This window comes from Mustelus asterias, chromosome 5 (genome assembly GCF_964213995.1).
Source record: "Mustelus asterias chromosome 5, sMusAst1.hap1.1, whole genome shotgun sequence".
Lineage (NCBI taxonomy): Eukaryota > Metazoa > Chordata > Chondrichthyes > Carcharhiniformes > Triakidae > Mustelus > Mustelus asterias.
This window is the reverse complement of record NC_135805.1, coordinates 7,453,228-7,477,589: the sequence shown is the minus strand read 5'-3', so window position 1 is coordinate 7,477,589 and position 24,362 is coordinate 7,453,228. Positions and strand designations below refer to the sequence as shown.

The window sequence follows — 24,362 nt, the reverse complement described above, 5'->3', positions numbered from 1 at the left end:
TACAGCTTATCCATCCTCCTAATCCTGTTCTGATTCTAATAAGCCTTCACTTAACATATAACAATACACTTTTGCATTTTCATATGTAGTTACCTTTGTAGATTCTCCCTAATCCTCTGAAATCCATTTGATCTGAACAATTGAACACAACAACATATTTTCCAAGAGCTTTTCCCATGTCCTTCACAGTCTCTGTTTTTCCTGTACCAGCAGGTCCAGCAGGGGCAGCTCCCATGTTCATCCACAAAGCCTGAGCTAAAGTGATGTAACACCTACAATTGGAATAAAAAAATATTATTCACATTAATTTAACAGTAAAAATCACAATTACATTGTGGCATCCTGTATGAGCAGTTTAGAATAACAGAATCAGAGAATATTTACATTACAGAATGAACCGCGAATGTGGTCCCGTTGTTTAAGAAGGGTAGCAGGGATAACCCAGGAAATTATAGGCCGGTGAGCTTGACGTCCGTGGTAGGGAAGTTGTTGTTGGAGAGGATTCTTAGAGACAGGATGTATGTGCATTTAGAAAGGAACAATCTCATTAGTGACAGACAGCATGGTTTTGTAAGAGGGAGGTCGTGCCTTACAAATTTGGTGGAGTTTTTTGAGGAAGTGACAAAAACGGTTGATGAAGGAAGGGCCGTGGATGTCGTCTATATGGATTTCAGTAAGGCATTTGACAAAGTCCCACATGGCAGGTTGGTTAAGAAGGTTAAGGCTCATGGGATACAAGGAGAAGTGGCTAGATGGGTGGAGAACTGGCTTGGCCATAGGAGACAGAGGGTAGTGGTCGAAGGGTCTTTTTCTGGCTGGAGGTCTGTGACCAGTGGTGTTCCGCAGGGCTCTGTACTGGGACCTCTGCTATTTGTGATATATATATAAATGATTTGGAAGAAGGTGTAACTGGTGTAATCAGCAAGTTTGCGGATGACACAAAGATGGCTGGACTTGCAGATAGCGAAGAGCATTGTCGGGCAATACAGCAGGATATAGATAGGCTGGAAAATTGGGCGGAGAGGTGGCAGATGGAATTTAATCCGGATAAATGCGAAGTGATGCATTTTGGAAGAAATAATGTAGGGAGGAGTTATACAATAAATGGCAGAGTCATCAGGAGTATAGAAACACAGAGGGACCTAGGTGTGCAAGTCCACAAATCCTTGAAGGTGGCAACACAGGTGGAGAAGGTGGTGAAGAAGGCATATGGTATGCTTGCCTTTATAGGACGGGTTATAGAGTATAAAAGCTGGAGTCTGATGATGCAGCTGTATAGAACGCTGGTTAGGCCACATTTGGAGTACTGCGTCCAGTTCTGGTCGCCGCACTACCAGAAGGACATGGAGGCGTTAGAGAGAGTGCAGAGAAGGTTTACCAGGATGTTGCCTGGTATGGAGGGTCTTAGCTATGAGGAGAGATTGGGTAAACTGGGGTTGTTCTCCCTGGAAAGACGGAGAATGAGGGGAGATCTAATAGAGGTGTACAAGATTATGAAGGGGATAGATAGGGTGAACGGTGGGAAGCTTTTTCCCAGATCAGAAGTGACGTTCACGAGGGGTCACGGGCTCAAGGTGAGAGGGGCGAAGTATAACTCAGATATTAGAGGGATGTTTTTTACACAGAGGGTGGTGGGGGCCTGGAATGCGCTGCCAAGTAGTGTGGTGGAGGCAGGCACGCTGACATCATTTAAGACTTACCTGGATAGTCACATGAGCAGCCTGGGAATGGAGGGATACAAACAAAGGAACATAAGAACATAAGAAATAGGAGCAGGAGTAGGCCATCTAGCCCCTCGAGCCTGCCCCGCCATTCAATAAGATCATGGCTGATCTGACGTGGATCAGTACCACTTACCCGCCTGATCCCCATAACCCTTAATCCCCTTACCGATCAGGAATCCATCCATCCGCGCTTTAAACATATTCAGCGAGGTAGCCTCCACCACCTCAGTGGGCAGAGAATTCCAGAGATTCACCACCCTCTGGGAGAAGAAGTTCCTCCTCAACTCTGTCTTAAACCGACCCCCCTTTATTTTGAGGCTGTGTCCTCTAGTTTTAACTTCCTTACTAAGTGGAAAGAATCTCTCCGCCTCCACCCTATCCAGCCCCCGCATTATCTTATAAGTCTCCATAAGATCCCCCCTCATCCTTCTAAACTCCAACGAGTACAAACCCAATCTCCTCAGCCTCTCCTCATAATCCAAACCCCTCATCTCCGGTATCAACCTGGTGAACCTTCTCTGCACTCCCTCCAATGCCAATATATCCTTCCTCATATAAGGGGACCAATACTGCACACAGTATTCCAGCTGCGGCCTCACCAATGCCCTGTACAGGTGCATCAAGACATCCCTCCTTTTATATTCTATCCCCTTCGCAATATAGGCCAACATCCCATTTGCCTTCTTGATCACCTGTTGTACCTGCAGACTGGGCTTTTGCGTCTCATGCACAAGGACCCCCAGGTCCCTTTGCACGGTAGCATGTTTTAATTTGTTTCCATTGAGATAGTAATCCCATTTGTTATTATTTCCTCCAAAGTGTATAACCTCACATTTCTCAACGTTATACTCCATTTGCCATATCCTCGCCCACTCACTCAGCCTGTCCAAATCTCTCTGCAGATCTTCTCCGTCCTCCACACGATTCACTTTTCCACTTATCTTTGTGTCGTCTGCAAACTTCGTTACCCTACACTCCGTCCCCTCCTCCAGATCATCTATATAAATGGTAAACAGTTGCGGCCCGAGTACCGATCCCTGCGGCACGCCACTAGTTACCTTCCTCCAACCGGAAAAACACCCATTTATTCCGACTCTTTGCTTCCTGTCGGATAGCCAGTCCCCAATCCACTTTAACACACTACCCCCAACTCCGTGTGCCCTAATCTTCTTCAGCAGCCTTTTATGGGGCACCTTATCAAACGCCTTTTGGAAATCCAAAAACACCGCATCCACCGGTTCTCCTCCATCAACCGCCCTAGTCACATCTTCATAAAAATCCAACATGTTCGTCAAGCACGACTTTCCCCTCATGAATCCATGCTGCGTCTGATTGATCGAACCATTTCTATCCAGATGCCCTGCTATCTCCTCTTTAATAATGGATTCCAGCATTTTCCCTACTACAGACGTTAAGCTGACCGGCCTATAGTTACCCGCCTTTTGTCTCCTTCCTTTTTTAAACAGCGGCGTAACATTAGCCGTTTTCCAACCAACCGGCACTACCCCAGAATGCAACGAGTTTTGATAAATAATCACTAACGCATCCACTATTACCTCTAACATTTCTTTCAATACCCTGGGATGCATTCCATCCGGACCCGGGGACTTGTCCACCTTCAGTCCCATTAGTCTACCCAGCACTGCCTCTCTGGTAACATTAATTGTATTAAGTATTTCTCCTGCTGCCAACCCTCTATCGTTAATATTTGGCAAACTATTTGTGTCCTCCACCGTGAAGACCGACACAAAAAACTTATTTAAAGACTCAGCCATATCCTCATTTCCCACTATTAACTCCCCCCTCTCGTCCTCCAAGGGTCCAACATTCACTCTAGCCACTCTATTCCTTTTTATATATTTATAAAAACTTTTACTATCATTTTTTATATTAATTGCTAGCCTAGCTTCATAGTCTATCCTTCCTTTCTTTATCGCTTTCTTAGTCTCTCTTTGTTGTTTCTTAAATTTTTCCCAATCACTTGTTTCTCCACTATTTTTGGCCACTCTGTACGCAGCTGTTTTTATTTTAATACTCTCCTTTATTTCCTACGTTATCCACGGCTGGTTCTCCCTTTTCTTACAATCCTTGTTTTTTGCTGGAATATATTTTTGCTGAGAACTGAAAAGGATCTCCTTAAAAATCCTCCACTGTTCCTCAGCTATCCTACCTGCCAGCCTGCTCTCCCAGTCTACCTTAGCCAATTCATCCCTCATCCTATCATATTTCCCTCTGTTCAAACAGAGGACACTGGTTTGGGACCAAACTTTCTCCTCTTCCATCTGAATCAGAAATTCGACCATATTGTGGTCACTAGACCCAAGAGGGTCCTTCACAATAAGATCCTTAATTCTACCTACCTCGTTACACAATACCAGATCCAAAATAGCTCGTTCCCTCGTCGGTTCCGTAACATGCTGTTCAAGGAAACTATCCCGACAGCATTCTAAGAACTCTTCCTCCATTCCACCCTTACCGACTTGAGTCTGCCAGTCAATGTGCATGTTGAAGTCCCCCATGATTATTGCCGTTCCGTTTTTACACGCATCCCTTATCTGCTTGTTTATAGCCCTCCCTACCTCAACATTATTATTTGGGGGCCTATATACCACACCCACTAGTGTCTTTCTCCCTCTACTATTCCTCATCTCTACCCATAATGATTCCACGTTTTGTTCCTCAGAGCCTATGTCATCCCTCAGTACTACCCTGATATTATCTCTTATTAATAGCGCGACCCCACCACCTTTTCCTTCCTGTCTATTCTTCCTAAACGCCTGATACCCCTGGATATTCATCTCCCAGTCCTGGTCACCTTTCAGCCACGTTTCTGTAATGGCCACTAGATCGTACCCACAAACGATTGGTCTAGTTGGACCAAGGAGCGGCACAGGCTTGGAGGGCCGAAGGGCCTGTTTCCTGTGCTGTACTGTTCTTTGTTCTTTAACCAACTTGACCTATCATGTGTACATCAGTGTAACATGAGCCACCCGAGCCTAATCCCACTTTCCAGCTTTAGGTCCTCAGCTCTGCAAGTTACGGTATTTGAGACATATTTTAGTTGAGGGTTTCTCACGCAGTGAGTTCCAAACCCCTACAATCCTCAAAATGAAAAATGTTTTCCTCTAATCTTTCTACCAATCATTAATTCTACACAATTTACTCACCGACCTCTCTGCTAAATTAAATAGGTCTTTCCCACCCAGCCTATCCAGGCCCATCACAATTTTGTACATCTCAATCAAATCTCCCCTCAACCTTTTCTTTTCCAAGAAGAAAAAGTGGCAAATGGAATCGAGCGCAGAAGAGTGTGAGATTATGCATTTCGGGATGTGAAAAAAATAAAAAAGAATTTTGAAGGGGTAACCAAGAAGGTAGATGAGAGCAGTGCAATAGATGTTGTCTACATGGACTTTAGCAAGGCCTTTGGCAAGATACTGCATGGTAGGTTGTTCCATAAAGTTAAATCTCATGGGATCCAGGGTGAGGTAGCCAAATGGGTACAAAATTGGCTTGATGACAGAAGGCAGAGGGTGATTGTAGAGGGTTGTTTTTCAAACTGGAGGCCTGTGACCACGGTGTGCCTCAGGAATTGGTGCTGGGTCTATTGTTATTTGTCATTATTTTAATGATTTGGATGAAAATTTAGGAGGCGTGGTTAGTTAAGTTTGCAGATGACAAGATTGGTGGCAGAGTGGACAGGAAAGAAGGTTATCTAGTGATGCGCGATTGATTCACAAGGGAGGCTAGGACGTACCCGGGAATAAAGGCTTTTATTCACAACAAGATTGGAGCACACTATTTAACAATATTATCCCAGACTAAGGGCTACTAGGAAGTAGCAGTGACCTTTATACTCCTGTAAGAAGGCGGAGCCGAACGGAGTGTACCACATAAACAATAATAACAGGTGGAACACCCAAACCCTAACCCCAACAGTAACAAGAGTAACATATGTACAAGTACCCATAGTGGTAACCATCTATGGTTCACCACATCTAGTATTGCCACAGGATCTTGATCAATTGGGCCAGTGGGCTGATGAATGGTAGATGGAGTTTAATTTAGATAAGTGCGAGGTGATGCATTTTGGTAGATCGAACCAGGGCAGGACTTACTCAGTTAATGGTAGGGCATTGAGGAGAGTTATAGAACAACACGACAGAAGTTCATAGCTCCTTGAAAGTGGAGTCACAGGTGGACAGGGTGGTGGTGGTGAAGAAGGTATTCGGCATGCTTAGTTTCATTGGTCAGAACTTTGAATACAGTAGTTGGAATGTCTTGTTGTTGTATAAGACATTAGTAAGGCCACATTTGGAATACTGCATACAGTCTGGTCACCCTATTATAGAAAGGATATTATTAAACTAGAAAGAGTGCAGAAAAATTTACTAGCATGCTACCGGGACTTGATGGTTTGAGTTATAAGGAGAAGCTGGATAGACTGGGACTTTTTTCTCTGGAATGTAGAAGGCTGAGGGGTGATCTTATAGAGGTCGATAAAATGATGAGGGGCATAGATCAGCTAGATAGTCAATATATTTTCCCAAAGGTAAGGGAGTCTAAAACTAGAGGGTATAGGTTTAAGGTGAGGGGGAGAGATACAAAAGTGTCCAGAGGGGCAATTTTTTCACACAGAGGGTGATGAGTGTCTGGATCAAGCAAGTCCTGCTTCTTCATAAAGTCCCTTTAATTTTTTTGATTTAGCTCTACATCCACATCTCCAACACCCAGTGCCACCTATAACCCCTTTATATATCCCAGTGAGTTCCATTAAACAATTAACATAACAAATTAAGTCTAAAGTGGAAGGTTGCAGTTGACCCATTCCTAAGAGACTTACCTTCCTTAAAGAAAAAAAATGATAAATTTGTCCCTACAGAAAACACAAAACACACTGTATCACCTCTTCCCCATTTGTTATTCACTTCTGAAGAAGAAAAAAATGTTGATGGAAAGATAATATCCAAAGTGTCTGAATTAGCCCCTCTTTTTGTAAAGCAATCAGACAATTGATAACTACTATCAAACCATTTTATTTTTGATATTTCACTGTTGTCCAATATTTACTTTCAGCTGGCTGTGGCTATCCTCAACATTTTCTCGTTTACACTCTGTGTCGAGTGCACATTTTCCCAAAGGGATTTATCGTCAATGTGACACTCAATGGATATATTACCCATAAATCTCCGAACCCCAAAATTTTTGTCAATTTCTGGGATATGAAAAAAGCCATATCCATTGCCTCTACAAGGCTTAGGGCCCAGTTTTACCATTGAGTTGCGCTGGTTTTCAGGCACGAAAATGTGGCAAAGTCGAGCATGAGGAAGGTAGCAAGATCCACGCCCGCCTCCACGCCGGTTCCCCCTTTTGCAAGGCCCGAAAATAGCTGCAATTGGGACTGAGTCCAAAACGGTCGCGACGGCCATTTAAATGCATTTGCATGCATTTCCATTGACTTAATGGCCTGCACGCCCAACTTTACTGGCACTTCTCCCTTTACCACCGCGTTCGCCAATCCGGAATCGGCGCAAAATGGACATGCTCCATATAGAAACATAGAAACATAGAAAAACTACAGCACAATACAGGCCCTTCAGCCCTCAAAGTTGTGCCGAACATGTCCCTACCTTAGCGATTACTAGGCTTACCTATAACCCTCTATCTTACTAAGTTCCATGTACTTATCTAAAAGTCTCTTAAAAGACCTTATCGAATCCGCCTCCACCACCGTTGCTGGCAGCCCATTCCACCCACCCACCACCCTCTGAGTGAAAAACTTACCCCTGACATCTCCTCTGTACCTACTCCCCAGCACCTTAAACCTGTGTCCTCTTGTGGCAACCATTTCAGCCCTGGGAAAAAGCCTCTGACTATCCACTCGATCAATACCTCTCAACATCTTATACACCTCTATCAGGTCACCCCTCATCCTTCGTCTCTCCAAGGAGAAAAGGCCGAGCTCACTCAACCTATCCTCATAAGGCATGCTCCCCAACCTAGGCAACATCCTTGCAAATCTCCTCTGCACCCTTTCTATGGCTTCCACATCCTTCCTGTAATGAGGCGACCAGAACTGAGCACAGTACTCCAAGTGTGGACTGACCAGGGTCTTATATAGCTGCAACATTATCTCACAACTCCTAAACTCAATTCCTCGATTGATGAAGGCTAGTACACCATACGCCTTCTTAACCACAGCCTCAACCTGCACAGCTGCTTTGAGCGTCCTATGAACTCGGACCCCAAGATCCTTCTGATCTTCCACTCTGCCAAGAGTCCTACCATTAATATTATATTCCGCCATCCTATTTGACCTGCCAAAATGAACCACCTCACACTTATCTGGGTTGAACTCCATCTGCCACTTCTCCGCCAAGTCTTGCATCCTATCAATGTCTCGCTGCAACTTCTGACATCCCTCCACACTATCCACAACACCTCCAACCTTTGTGTCATCAGCAAACTTACCAACCCATCCCTCCACTTCCTCATCCAGGTCATTTATAAAAATTACAAAGAGTAAGGGTCCCAGAACAGATCCCTGGGGCACTCCACTGGTGACCGACCTCCATGCAGAATATGACCCATCTATAACCACTCTTTGCCTTCTCTGGGCAAGCCAGTTCTGGATCCACAAAGCAATGTCCCCTTGGATCCCATGCCCCCTCACCTTCTCAATAAGCCTGGCATGGGGCACCTTATCAAATGCCTTGCTGAAGTCCATATATACTACATTTACTGCTCTTCCTTCATCAATGTGTTTAGTCACATCCTCAAAAAATTCAATCAAGCTCGTAAGGCATGATCTGCCTTTGACGAAGCCATGCTGACTATTCTTATTCATATTATACCTCTTCAAATGTTCATAAATCCTGCCTCTCAGGATCTTCTCCATCAACTTACCAACCACTGAGGTTAGACTCACTGGTCTATAATTTCCAGAGCTATCTCTACTCCCTTTCTTGAATAAAGGAACAACATCCGCAATCCTCCAATCCTCCAGAACCTCTCCTGTCTCCATTGATGATGCAAAGATCATCGCCAGAGGCTCAGCAACCTTCTCCCTCGCCTCCCACAGTAGCCTGGGATACATCTCACCCGGTCCCGACGACTTATCTAACTTGATGCTTTTCAAAAGCTCCAACACATCCTCTTTCTTAATATCTACATGCTCAAGCTTTTCAGTCCGCTGCAAGTCTGCACTACAACCACCAAGATCCTTTTCCATAGTGAATACTGAAGTAAAGTATTCATTAAGTACCTCTGCTGTTTCTTATGGTTCCATACAAACTTTCCCACCATCACACTTGATAGGTCCTATTCTTTCACGTCTTATCCTGTTGCTCTTCACATACTTGTAGAATGCCTTGGGGTTTTCCTTAATCCTGCCTGCCAAGGCCTTCTCATGACCCCTTCTGGCTCTCCTAATTTCCTTCTTAAGATCCTTCCTATTCGCCGTATACTCTTCAAGATCTCTAACATTACCTAGCTCCCTGAACCTTTTGTAAGCTTTTCTTTTCTTCTTGACTAGATTCATTACAGCCTTTGTACACCACGGTTCCTGCAACCTACCATAACTTCCCTGTCTCATTGGAACGTTGCTGTGCAGAACTCCAGACAAATATTCCCTGAAAATTTGCCACATTTCTTCTGTACATTTCCCTGAGAAAACCTCTTTCCAATTTAAGCCTCCAATTTCCTGCCTGATAGCCTCATAATTCCCCTTACTCCAATTAAACACTTTTCTAACTTGTCTGATCCTATCTCTCTCCAATGCTATTGTAAAGGAGATAGAATTATGATCACAAAATGCTCTCCCACTGAGAGGTCTGACACCTGACCAGGTTCATTTCCCAATACCAAATCAAATACAGCCTCTCCGCTTGTAGGCTTATCTACATACTGTGTCAAGAAACCCTCCTGAACACACCTAACAAACTCCTCCCCATCTACACCCCTTACTCTAGGGAGATTCCAATCAATATTTGGGAAATTAAAATCTCCCATCACGACAACTCTGTTATTATTACACCTTTCCAGGATCTGTTTCCCTATCTGCTCCTCAACATCCCTGTTACTATTGGGCGGCCTATAGAAAACATCCAGTAAAGTTATTGACCCCTTCCTGTTCCTAACCTCCACCCACAGAGACTCCGTAGACAATCCCTCCATGGTGTCCATCTTTTCTGCAGCCGTGACACTATCTCTGATCAACAGTGCCACTCCCCCACCTCTTTTGCCTCCCTCCCTGTCCCTTCTGAAACATCTGAAACTCGGCACTTGAAGTAACCAGTCTTGTCCCTAAGTCATCCAAGTCTCTGTAATGGCCACCACATCATATTTCCAAGTAGTGATCCATGCTCTAAGCTCATCCACTTTGTTCACAACACTCCTTGCGTTAAAATAGACACATCTCAAACCTTCGGTCTGAGCACTCCCCTTCTCTATCACCTGCCTATCCTCCCTCTCACACTGTCGACAAGCTTTCTCTATTTGTGAGCTTGAGAGGACGTTAGTCCTCTCTCCCAGTCACTTCAATTTGATTCCCACCCCCCAACCATTCTAGTTTAAACTCTCCCCAGTAGCCTTAGCAAACCTCCCCGCCAGGATATTGGTCCCCCTGGGATTCAAGTGCAACCCGTCCTTATTGTACAGGTCACACCTGCCCCAAAAGAGGTCCCAATGATCCAGAAACCTGAATCCCTGCCCCCTGCTCCAATCACTCAGCCACGCATTTATCCTCCACCTCATTCCATTCCTACTCTCACTGTCGCGTGGCATAGGCAGCAATCCCGAGATTACTACCTTTGCGGTCCTTCTTCTCAACTCCCTTCCCAACTCCCTATATTCTCCTTTCAGGACCTCTTCCCTTTTCCTACCTATGTCATTGGTACCAATATGTACCACGACCTCTGGCTCTTCTCCCTCCCACTTCAGGATATCTTAGACGCGATCAGAAACATCCCGGATCCTGGCACCAGGGAGGCAAACTACCATCCGAGTTTCTTGACCGCGTCCGCAGAATCGCCTGTCCGACCCCCTCGCTATAGAGTCCCCTATCACTACTGCCTTCCTCCTCCTTTCCCTACCCTTCTGAGCTACAGGGCCGGACTCTGTGCCGGAGGCACGGCCACTGTTGCTTCCCCCAGGTAGGCTGTCCCCTCCAACAGCACTCAAACAGGAGTACTTATTGTTAAAGGGCACAGCCACTGGGGTACTCTCTAGTACCTGACCTTTCCCCTTCCCCTTCCTAACCGTGACCCACTTGTCTGCCTCCCGAGGCCCCGGTGTGACCACCTGCCTGTAACTCCTCTCTATCACCTCCTCATTCTCCCTGACCAGACGAAGGTCATCGAGCTGCAGCTCCAGTTCCCTAATGTGGTCCCGTAGGAGCTGCAGCTCGGTGTACCTGGCACAGATATGGACGTCCGGGAGGCTAGGAGACTCCAGGACCTCCCACATCCGACACCGAGTGGCCTCACACTCATAATTCCCCCTTTCTTCAAATAACACAGGAAACAACTAAGAACTAAACCTACCCTGCTTCTCCCATTGAGCCAAAGCCCTTCAGCCTTCACTCTGCTCCCTCTCACTCCGCCGCCCACTCACAATGCTGCCGCTGGATAGAGCGGCCTGCTTTTCAAAGGAAAAAAAAACTTTCCAGGTGTCACTGGGGCCTAATTCCGGTTTTACCCTCCCAGCTGCCTTAGAGAAAAAAAAACACTTCGAAAATAGAGTAATTTAAAAACACCTCTTACCCACTAGCTCTACAAGAATTGTGGCTTGTAGATGATGGATAGGCTTTGGGGAGTCAGGAAGTGAGTTACCCCCGCAGAATTTGCAACCTCTGCCTGCTCATGTATCCATAATATAACATATATATGGGTGGTCAAGTTCAGTTTCTGGTCAAGGCGACCTACAGGATACTGGTAGGAGGGGATTCAGTGATGGTAAATCCCCCAGTGCAGATTTACGAGAAAGATACCTGAACTCCAAGTGTTAACCTAAAAGGATGGATTACACAAACTAGGGTTAGATTACCTGAAATTTAGACAATTCAGAGTTGATTTGAAAGATGTTTTTTAAGATGTTAAGGGGATTAATCAAGGGGTAGATACTTAGAAACAATTCCTGTTGTTTGTGGAGTCGAGGACCAGGGAGCATGGTCTAAAAATTAGAGTAAGAAGTTTAACAACACCAGGTTAAAGTCCAACAGGTTTATTTGGTAGCAAAAGCCACACAAGCTTTCGAGGCTCTGAGCCCCTTCTTCAGGTGAGTGGGAATTCTGTTCACAAACAGAACTTATAAGACACAGACTCAATTTACATGAATAATGGTTGGAATGCGAATACTTACAACTAATCCAGTCTTTAAGAAACAAAACAATGGGAGTGGAGAGAGCATCAAGACAGGCTAAAAAGATGTGCATTGTCTCCAGACAAGACAGCCAGTGAAACTCTGCAGGTCCACGCAACTGTGGGAGTTACAAATAGTGTGACATAAATTCTGATTCTAGGATCGCATGATAAAGACTCAGGAGGAAAAAAGCAGAAATATTTATGTGAAATAGTGTGACATAAACCCAATATCCCGGTTGAGGCCGTCCTTGTGTGTGCGGAACCTGGCTATCAGTTTCTGCTCCGCGACTCTGCGCTGTCGTGTGTCGCGAAGGCCGCCTTGGAGAACGCTTACCCGAATATCAGAGGCCGGATGCCCGTGACCGCTGAAGTGCTCCCCAACAGGAAGAGAACAGTCTTGCCTGGTGATTGTCGAGCGGTGTTCATTCATCCGTTGTCGCAGCGTCTGCATAGTTTCCCCAATGTACCATGCCTCGGGACATCCTTTCTTGCAGCGGTCACGGGCATTCGGCCTCTGATATTCGGGTAAGCGTTCTCCAAGGCGGCCTTCGCGACACACGACAGCGCAGAGTCGCGGAGCAGAAACTGATAGCCAGGTTCCGCACACACAAGGACGGCCTCAACCGGGATATTGGGTTTATGTCACACTATTTCACATAAATATTTCTGCTTTTTTCCTCCTGAGTCTTTATCATGCGATCCTAGAATCAGAATTTATGTCACACTATTTGTAACTCCCACAGTTGCGTGGACCTGCAGAGTTTCACTGGCTGTCTTGTCTGGAGACAATGCACATCTTTTTAGCCTGTCTTGATGCTCTCTCCACTCCCATTGTTTTGTTTCTTAAAGACTGGATTAGTTGTAAGTATTCGCATTCCAACCATTATTCATGTAAATTGAGTCTGTGTCTTATAAGTTCTGTTTGTGAACAGAATTCCCACTCACCTGAAGAAGGGGCTCAGAGCCTCGAAAGCTTGTGTGGCTTTTGCTACCAAATAAACCTGTTGGACTTTAACCTGGTGTTGTTAAACTTCTTACTGTGTTTACCCCAGTCCAACGCCGGCATCTCCACATCCTAAAAATTAGAGGCAGACCTTTTTCAGCAGTAAAATTGGAAAGCCGCTCTTTCTACATGCAAATGATGGCAGCATTTGGAATTTCCTTCTGCAAATGGAAACTGAATATTCTCAATCTAATAATTATAAATCTGAGATTGATAGACCTTTGTGAAGTCGAGGTGCTAATGGATACAAGACAAAGCTGAGTTTTTGCAGTCTGCTTACAGATCAATCACAAACTAATTGAATAGTGGAACAGGCTGGAGGTGTTGAAATGCTCCCATGAACAAACCACAGAGAGAACAAATGGAGCCTAAGGAATTGCAGCTGTGCTTAGCTTATTATTATATTAGTTCTTCACACTCTGGTTAGACATTCTACAAAAAAGTGACTCATCAATTTGGAAAATATCCTGTGCCCAAAAGATGAGGGCCAGTTCCTTGAGATATCGAGTATTGTATTTCATCTGTGATAGAAGTGCCAAGGTACATTAGAATATGGGAAAAAAGTCAGACCTCTGCACACATTGAAATGGCCCTCAGATAAGTTGGCCCAGAGTTCATGTCCAGGATTGGAGAGCTAAGACAACACAAGCTGGGGGTTAGGACGGTTGGTTGGAATTGGGTCAGGCAGCCGAGAATGTTGGATTTGGAATCTAGGAGCCACGGGTCACTGAGCTCCGGCATTTAGAGGAAAATCAAATGATAAATAATTTTAAATTGTTAGGTATAACATAACAGGAATTATGTCAAAAAAAAGTACTTTTAAAAAATTCATTCATGGGACATGGGTGTCACTGGCTGGCCAGCATTTAATGCCTACCCCTGGTTGCTCAGCGGCAGTTAAGAGTCAACCACATTGTCTAAAAAGAAATAGGAGCAGGAGTAGGCCATCTGGCCCCTCGAGCCTGCCCCGTCATTCAACAAGATCATGGCTGATCTGAAGAGAATCAGTTCCACTTACCCGCCTGCTCCCCATGTCCCTTAATTCCTTTATCGATCAGAAATCCATCTACCCGTGATTTAAACATATTCAACGAGGTAGCCTCCGCCACTTCAATGGGCAGAGAATTCCAGAGATTCACTACCCTCTGAGAGAAGTTCCCCCTCAACTCTGCCCCCACTTATTTTGAGGCTGTGCCCTCTAGTTCTGGTTTCCCTTCTAAGTGGAAAGAATCTCTCTATCTCTACCCTATCCAGCCCCTTCATTATCTTATATGTCTCTATAAGATCACCTCTCAGCCTTCTAAACTCCAACAAGTACAGACCCAATCTGTTCAATCTCTCCTCATAAGCTACACCCCTCATCTCCGGTATCAACCTGGTGAACCTTCTCTGCACTCCCTCCAAGGCCAATATATCCTTTCGCAAATAAGGGGACCAAAACTGCACACAGTACTCCAGTTGCGGCCTCACCAGTGCCTTGTACAGATGCAGCAAGACCTCCCTGCTTTTATATTCTATCCCCCTCGCGATAAAGGCCAACATTCCATTCGCCTTCTTGATCACCTGCTGCACCTGCAGACTGAATTTTTGTGATTTGTGAACAAGGACCCCCAGGTCCCTCTGCACAGTAGCATGATGTAATTTTTCTCTATTTAAATAATATTCCAATTTACCATTATTTCTTCCAAAGTGGATAACCTCACATTTGCCAATGTTATATTCCATCTGCCAGATCCTCGCCCACTCACTCAGCCTATCCAAATCTCTCTGCAGACTTTCCGCTTTCCCACTCACCTTCGTGTCATCAGCAAACTTTGATACCCTACACTCAGTCCCCTCCTCCAGATCATCTATGTAAATGGTAAACAGTTGAGGCCCCAGCACCAATCCCTGCAGCACGCCACTGGTCACCAACTGCCAACCAGAAAAGCAGCCATTTATTCCAACTCTCTGTTTCCTGTTAGATAGCCAATCCCCAATCCACACCAACACCTTACCCCCAACTCCGTGTACCCCAATCTTCTGCAGCAACCTTTTGTGAGGCACCTTATCGAATGCCTTCTGGAAATCTAAAAACACCACATCCACCGGTTCGCCTCTGTCGACCGCACTAGTCACATCTTCATAAAAATCCAGTAAATTCGTCAAACACGGCTTTACCTTCATGAATCCATGCTGCGTCTGCTTGATCGAACCATTCTTATCCAGGTGCTTCGGTATTTCCTCTTTAATGATGGACTCCAGCATCTTCCCAACTACGGACATTAAGCTAACCGGCCTGTAGTTACCCACCTTTTGTCTACTTCCTTTTTTAAACAGCGACGTAACAGTAGCTGTTTTCCAAACAGCCGGCACTACCCCAGAGTCCAGCGAATTTTGATAAATAACTACTAACACGTCTGCTATTACCTCAGCCATTTCTTTCAGTACCCTGGGAGGCATTCCATCCGGACCTGGGGACTTGTCTATCTTCAGTCCCATTAGTCTACCAAGCACTACCTCTTTAGTAACAGTAATTGTATGAAGGACCTCACCTCCCACGATCTCTAATATTCGGTAGAATCATAGAAATCATAGAAACCCTACAGTACAGAAAGAGGCCATTCGGCCCATCGAGTCTGCACCGACCACAATCCCACCCAGGCCCTGCCCCCTTATCCCTACATATTTTACCCACTAATCCCTCTAACCTACACAACTCAGGACACTAAGGGGCAATTTAAGCATGGCCAATCAACCTAACCCGCACATCTTTGGAATGTGGGAGGAAACCAGAGCACCCGGAGGAAACCCACGCAAACACAAGGAGAATGTGCAAACTCCACACAGACAGTGACCCAAGCAGGTCCCTGGAGCTGTGAAGCAGCAGTGCTAACCACTGTGCTACCGTGCCGCCGTAAACTACTTGTGTCTTCCACCGTGAAGACCGACACAAAGAACTTATTTAAAGTCTCAGCCATTTCCTGGTTTTCCACTATTAAATCCCCCCTCTCGTCCTCCAAGGGTCCAACATTCACTCCAGCCACTCTATTCCTTTTTATATATTTGTAAAAACGTTTACTATCATTTTTTATATTTTCAGCTAGTGTAGTTTCATAAACTATCTTTCCTTTCTTAATCGCTTTCTTAGTCGTTCTTTGTTGATTTTTAAAGCTTTCCCAATCCACTAATTCTCCACTATTTTTGGCCACTCTGTATGCATCTGTTTTTATTTTAATACTCTCCTTTATTTCCTTCGTTATCCACGTCTGGTTATCCCTTTTCTTACAGTCCTTCTTTATCACCGGAATATATTTTTGCTGAGTAATTAAAAAAATCTCCTTAAAAATCCTCCACTGTTCCTCAGCTGTCCAACCTACCAGCCTGCTCGCCCAGTCTACATTAGCCAATTCCGCCCTCATCCTATCATACTCCCCTCTGTTCAAGCAGAGGACACTGGTTTGGGACCCTACTTTCTCATACTCCATCTAATAAAGTGTCTAATAGAAACATAGAAACATGGAAAACTACAGCACAAAACAGGCCCTTCGGCCCCACAAGTTGTGCCGAACATATCCTTACCTTTTAGGCCTACCTATAACCCTCAATCCCATTAAGTCCCATGTACTCATCCAGGAGTCTCTTAAAAGACCCTATTGAGTTTGCCTCCACCACCACTGACGGCAGCCGATTCCACATGCCCACCACCCTCTGTGTGAAAAACTTCCCCCTCACATTTCCCCTGTACCTACATCCCAGCACCTTAAACCTGCGTCCTCTCGTAGCAGCCATTTCCACCCTGGGAAAAAGCCTCTGAGAGTCCACCCGATCTATGCCTCTCAACATCTTATATACCTCTCTTAGGTCTCCTCTCATCCTACGTCTCTCCAAGGAGAAAAGACCGAGCTCCCTCAGCCTATCCTCATAAGGCATGCCATTCAATCCAGGCAACATCCTTGTAAATCGTCTCTGCACCCGTTCAATCTTTTCCACATCCTTCCTGTAATGAGGCGACCAGAACTGAGCACAGTACTCCAAGTGGGGTCTGACGAGGGTCTTATATAGCTGCATCATTATCCCCGGACTCCTAAACTCAATCCCTCGATTGATAAAGGCCAACTCACCATACGCCTTCTTAACCACCTCCTCCACCTGCGGGGCCGATTTTAGAGTCCTATGGACCCGGACCCCAAGGTCCTTCTGATCCTCTACTGTACTAAGAGTCTTTCCCTTTATATTGTACTCCTTCATCTCATTTGACCTGCCAAAATGGACCACTACGCATTTATCATAATAAAGTGTAATAAACTGTCAAAGATCTACCCTTACCTGTCTGTTAAAGGGGTGATAACAAGTCGATCAGTGCAACCCAAAAATTCATTCTGATAGATAAATTCCACATCAGTGATGCCTACTTTTATTTCTTGTGTGTCATCGTTGAAATAAAATCGACTTTGTTTCAACCATTCAAAGTCACTCACTGTTCTGATATGCATTTTTACCTGTGGAAGGAAAGAAGAACAGACAAAAAGTATAATAGTTAGATTTGCATTGTTAGGGTACCAGATCAGAAACTCCATGGTAGAGCATGAAGCCAGACTAGACACCAACATTTTTTTTTATTTTGGTATTAATGTCCCATTAATTAAGAAGGTAATAGGCGAAGATGGTTTTCATGACTGGAAGCCTGTGTCCAGTGTTCCACAGGGATCAGTGCTGGGTCCCTTGTTGTCTATAGTGTCTAATGATTAATGTCATTAATGATCTGCACAAGAATGTGAGAGGCATGATCAGTTAATTCACAGATGACACAAAAATTGGTGTTGTGATAAATAGTGAGGACCAAAGTCTTAGATTGCAGGATGGAATTTAACCCTGCTAGGTATGAGGTGATGCATTTTGAGAGGAATAACAAGGCAAGAAAATACAATGAATGTTAGGTTGCTGAGAAGTACAGAGGACCAGAGGGACCTTTTGTCCAAAGATCCCTGAAGGAAGCTGGACAGGTCGGTAAGGTGGTTAAGAAGGCTTACAGGATACTTGCTTTTATAGAAACATCGAAACTAGAAGCAGGAGTAGGCCATTCGGCCCTTGGAGCCTGCTCCACCATTCATTTCTGTCATGGTTGATCATCAAATTTAATATCCTGATCCCTCCTTCCCCCCCATCCCTTGGTCTCTTTAGCTCTTAGAGCTATATCTAATTTATTTTTGAAATCAGACAACGTTTTGGCCTCAACTACATTCTGTGGCAGTGAATTCCACACATTCACCACCCTCTGGGTGACCGTGGGTGGCACAGTGGCAAGCACTGCATCCTCACAATGCCAGGGACCAGGTTTAATTCCCGGCTTGGGTCACTGTTGTGTAGAGTTTGCACATTCTCCCTGTGTCTGCTTGGGTTTCCTCCGGCATCGTCCGGTTTCCTAACGCAGTCTGAAAGACGTGCTGGTTAGGCGCATTGACCCGAACAGGCACCAGAGTGTGGCGATAAGGGGAATTTCACAGTAACTTTATTGCAGTGTTAATGTAAGCCTTACTTGTGACTAATAAATCAACTTTAAAAAAAAAAAAAATTTCTCCTTACCTCAGTTCTAAAAGGTTCAGAGGACCCTTATCCTCAAACTATGACCCCTAGTTCTGGACTGCGCCAGCATTGGGAACATTCTTTCTGAATCTACCCTGTCTAACCCTGTTAGAAATTTATAAGTTTCTATGAGATCACCTCTCACCAGTGAGCTTGTGCAAGCCAATGGGAGAGAGACTGCAGCCTGAGTGAGATTCAGCCAGAGTGAGGGTAGTGGAATTTGGAGTTCAGTGGATAACTATTGGTAATCTTTGGTAAGTATTTTGCTGTTTTTCTCTTTAAATTCAATAGTCTAGTCTAAAGGGCAATAAGCAACTGACCCAGTTAGCTAAGTGCAGTTATCTGTCAATCAACTGAAGCCTGATTAGAGCCTCAGTAGGTGTGAACATTTAGGAATTTTAAACTGGTGTGTGAGTCATCCTCGCTCACCACAGCTGTATATAACGCAGTGGTCTTAGAAAACACTCGGCTAGTGAGCTTGCGCAAGCCAGTGGGAGAGAGAGTGCAGCCTGAGTGAGATTTCAGCCAGAGTGAGGGTATTGGGAATTTGGAGCTGAGTGGGTAACTATTGGGAAGTGGTTCTCTTTTTTTCTCTTAGGGCATAGGTTTAAGAGGGTTGAGGTACAAAAGGATGCTGAGGGGCAATTTTTTTTTTCCACTCAGCAGGTGGTGAGTGCCTGGAACAAGCTGCTCCGAGCATTCAGGTACAAATCCTTAAGGTGAGTACTTTTAACATTGATTTTCCCTTTCCTACTATTTCCACTCAGTCCTTATCTGACTCTGGCCCTTGTTTTCTCTGCCTATCACTTTCCTTATTCTCCATACTAACTTTTCTTCTTGTTCTTAATTCCCCCTGCTCTGAATCCTTCCAAAGGTTCTCATCCCCCTGCCATATTAATGAGCTTTATGAGCTGAGGCATGGAATATAAGAGTAGGGAGGTTATAATAAGTTGTATAAAACACTCAATAGGCCACAGCTAGAATACTATGTGCAATTCTGGTCACCATACTATAAGAATCATTAGGATATATACTATAGGAACTATAGAATATAGTTACACTAGAAAGGGTGAAGAGGAGATTTACTAGGATGTTGTCTGGGCTGGAGTGTTTCAGCTATGAAGAAAAGCTGCTTAGGTTGTTCTCCTTAAAGCAAAGAAGACTGAGTGAGGAGGGGGACCTGATTCAGAGGTACAAAATTATGAGGGGCAAAGATAATGTCAATAGGAAGAACATTTTCCTCTTGATAGAGGGGTCAACAACGATGGGCATAGTTTTAAGGTAAGGGGTAGGAAATTTAGAAGGGACTTGAGGAAAAGCTTCTTCACCCAGATGACTGACACAAAACAATGGGCTGAAGGGCCTCTTGCTGTGCTGTAAAACTCTATGGGCGGGATCTTCCAGCCACACTCGCCCCAAGACCGGAAAATCCCGCCCGAGGTCAACAGACCTTTGCCTGGTCTTGTCCCGCCTCTACGATTCTTGTGGCAGGTGGGACTGGAAAATTCTGCCCTCTGACTCTATGACGGTGACATTTGTTAGAAGTCGTTGTTGTTGATGATTTAGAGAACCCACAACTTGCTAAAGTAATGATGTTGGATTGTGTACCTGAAGGCATCATGCCAAATATTATGTTAGTGTGGGGTTCAGTATGCCTGATTTGGGACTATAAAACGCAGGCCAAATTATTTTGAGAATGTGTTTTCTGTCTTCCACTGTGAAAACTGATGCATAATATTTGTTTAATATCTCTGATGTTTCATGAATCTGCATCATAACTTCAAATAGTTCTGCCTCTAATGGTTCCATATTTATTTTCACTAATTTATTCCTGTTTTCATCTGCATAGAACCATTCACAATCTGATTTTATGTCTCTTGTTTATTTGCATATGATCTTATCTCTTCCCATATCAATTTATTAGTCCTCCTTTGCTGCATATAATGGATAACGGAACGCTATTCATCCCTCGACAAAATAGCAAATGCAATGGAGGTCTTGGGGCTGATTAAATGTCACAAAGTTCAACAAATCTCAATTAAAGTAATAATAAAAAAACAATCTTTCACTGTACCAAGTCATCAAATATGTCCCTCTGGTGAACATGAATGGTTACAAGAGTTTCAAACTGGATTCTCTGAAACTTAGTCAGGTCGTGTGTTGTTTGAGCGATAAGAGAGTTCAGCAGCTCTAGGAACTTCTGATTAGTTGTTTGCATAATCTTTTTACTGTCTTTTGCCAAATTAAGTGCTTCCTCAGAATCACGTGTCCACAGTATTTGGATCGCTAGAATTCCAACCTGTAGGCACAAAAGAAGACACATACACAAAAAACGATTCACCAAAAAACTCGCTGTGACTGGAACTTATTGCTCAATGGAAGGAAATCAGAGGCAGTTATTTTCCGCTCCTGTTTTCGATGGGGTGGGGTGGAGGAATGGTAAAAAGCAGAGAACAGTGCGCAAGTCCCAAAATGTCTTTAAACCCGCAGGATTTCCCCAATCAATTGTCCCTACCTCCGCCAATTACATAATGGGAAATCTGACTTTGAAAGTTGGGATCTGATGTCGGGGTGCAAATTAGGCTGATGAACACATAACCATAGATTTAGGAACACTAACACAACACTAATTTTAGAATGAATGATTTTGGATTATGGGAACGTAAGCCAGCCAGGGCTGTTGCCATAGAAGACAGCTCTGCATAATTAACAAATGTTTCTCATTTAAAACATGTATTTTGAATTTACAAGATGTGTTTTGCTTTTGATTACATTTTGTGAAACTTCAGTCAGTGATAAAATACAGAGAGAGGGAAGTAACAATAGATTCACTGAAAGCAATAAAGCTATCAGCAGTGGTCGGGAACAAGGTGGCTACCAATGCTAACCTTATGAATAGGATCATACAACGCCAAGAGACAACACAGGTGGCGAGCAGATATGAAGGGTTTCTCAGGGTCGGACGAGAGTCACATGAGTTCAATTCAGTGGGAATCATTCTCCCATTTCATTGTCCAGCGTCACATATTGCTGGGCAACAGCAGAGAGGTAATGTCCGTAATTTAATAACAAATGAAATCCCATTAGGTCATGATATGTATTGTTATTGGCTGCAGTTTATGACAGGATGATTGACTGATTTGTATTAATGTTTTCTGGATAATGCCCACTGGAAAGATAGGCAATATGATTTTGGGAATGTATAATTGCCTTCACAGGGGCATTGTTCTTCCGACTGATATCCGGCTGCTCGCATGCTATACCTTGAGTGCAGGGCTCCCTCATATCATTCTTCCATTCGATTGTTTGGTTAAATAAAGTCAAGTCTTCAACATCAGTGCACTGCATTTTGAGTCTTTGTATTTAGCTTAAGTCTGAGCAAATACATAGCCTAGAGAGGAAACTCCCTTCTACAGGATCCCAATTTGCATACACCTAAATATAAATATCAGGCCTGATAGTCTCCCTATTTTAAATTATCCAATTATAACATTGTGCCCTCATACCAACGTAAATCACAACAGGTCCCCCGTGATGTGGGCCTGGCGAACAGAGCCTGCCAGAGAGGTTGCGTAGGGTGGGGTGTTGAATTTTATTCATTTACACCAGGATGCCCTTTAAAAATTGTTGAAATCATTGAAAAGTCCAGGTTGCTGAGCCCACCCAACCAGCGCGATGTTGTGGGACTTCCCCCTTTCATTTTTCTTGGCAAAGTGTTTAAAAATGTGGTGTGAAAAGCTGGCAGTGAAGCCAGTTGGCTACTCTCTGCTTTTCCCATTCGAGAAGACACTGAGCCCACCCAACTCGCATGATGTTTGGGAGACACTAATATGAATTAATTTTGAAAAGTGGACTTTGCACCTTTGAGATTTAACCAAGTTAGCCTCATGGTTTGATGTTAGGAGAGGATGATTGCATGAATCTGGAAAACAAAACCATTATTAACTTCGTTGATTTACCTGGCCAGGAGCCTCGTACAGGAAAGGTATTAGCTGGAAATCTGGTTCACTGAAGCTGTAATATGCTAATTTAATCACAGTATGCAATGAAGCTTGCTGCAGTCGCAATAAGTCACTTAACCATAGTTCCACAGGACCTTTTGCAATCACTGGGGTATCCAACTTGAATTCAAATAAAAAGACATCACAAAAATATCCATCATAAGCAAACTTAATAAATAACCTGTAACAAATAAGATATTTAAACATGTTCAAAAACATTTGCAAGAGAAGAATACTTTATTAATCAGTAGATTTAAAATAAATATTCTAGTCATATGAATCAATCTAAACAAAATATAATTGGCTTTATTTCAAAAGAATAGGAGGCTGTTCAGTCAATTGAGTGACATGACAGATGTTGAGGTCAGGGAAAGGTGTGTGAATGCTCTAGAGAATGTCAATATATCCAAGGAGGAAGTGTTGGTATCCTAAATTGCTTTACGGTAGACAAGTCCCCGGGTCGGATGGGATCTATCCCAAGTTACTGTAGGAGGCAAGGGGAGAAATAGCTGGGGACTTAACAAATGTCTTCACATCCTCTAAGGAAATTTGGCATGTCTGCTACAACTGTCTCCAACGTCTACAGATATACCATAGAAAGCATTCTTTCTGGTTGTATCACAGCTTGGTATGGCTCCTGCTCTGTCCAAGACCACAAGAAACAACAAAAGGGTCATGAATAAAGCCCAGTCCATCACTCAAACCAGCTTCCCATCCATTGACACTGTCTACACTTCCCACTGCCTTGGAAAAGCAGCCAGGATAATCAAGAACCCCATGCAGCCCGGAGATCATAGAATCACAGAAACCCTACAGTACAGAAAGAGGCCATTCGGCCCATCGAGTCTGCACCGACCACAAACCCACCCAGGCCCTACCCCCATATCCCTACATATTTACCCACTAATCCCTCTAACCTACACATCTCAGGACACTAAGGGCAATTTTTTTTTTAGCATGGCCAATCAACCTAACCCGCACATCTTTGGACTGTGGGAAGAAACCAGGGCACCCGGAGGAAACCCACGCAGACACGAGGAGAATGTGCAAACTCCACATAGACAGTGACCCAAGCCGTGAATCGAACCCAGGTCCCTGGAGCTGTGAAGCAGCAGTGCTAACCACTGTGCTACCGTGCCGCGAAGAGATAAGCTCTTCCACCTTCTTCTGTTGGGAAAAAGATACAAAAGTCTGAGATCACATACCAACCGACTCAAAAACAACTTCTTCCCTGCTGCCATTAGACCTTTGAATGAACCTACCTTGCATTAAGTTGATCTTTCTCTGCACCCTAGCCATGACTGTAACACTACATTCTCCACTCTCTCCTTTCCTTCTCTATGTAGGGTATGCTTCGTCTGTATAGTGCGCTAGAAACAATAGTTTTCACTGTACTTTTTACTTTTTACATGTGACAATAATCAATCAAATCAAAAAACCTAGAAACATGAAGCTCTTGACCATTCCCACATCATTCCTGGTTGATCTAGACAGGGGCATGTCCTCCACTATGCTTATTGAAGTTGATGACTATCTCCTTCAGTTTTGCTGACACTGATTATTGCCATCACACCAGTTCACCAGATTCTCTAACTCTTTCCTGTACTCCACCTCGTCATTGTTTGAGATCCGACCCACTATGGTGCTGTCATTAGCAAACCTGAAAATGGAGTTGGAGGGGAATTTGGTCACACAGTGCTGACTCCGA

At 44.2% G+C, this 24,362-nt stretch overlaps 1 protein-coding gene across 1 annotated transcript in view; it reads right to left on the bottom strand.

Annotated features, from left to right (window-relative positions):
- The window catches only part of LOC144493944 (dynein axonemal heavy chain 8-like), a 1,661,706-nt gene that overhangs the window by 617,806 nt on the left and 1,019,538 nt on the right, over nt 1-24,362 (bottom strand). Inside the window, exons 46-49 of the mRNA XM_078213521.1 lie at nt 22,613-22,774; nt 20,728-20,952; nt 17,397-17,569; nt 94-272 (exon numbers count right to left, since the gene is read on the bottom strand). Coding sequence (XP_078069647.1) covers nt 94-272; nt 17,397-17,569; nt 20,728-20,952; nt 22,613-22,774 — 739 coding nt within the window. The remainder of the gene's footprint in view (nt 1-93; nt 273-17,396; nt 17,570-20,727; nt 20,953-22,612; nt 22,775-24,362) is intronic.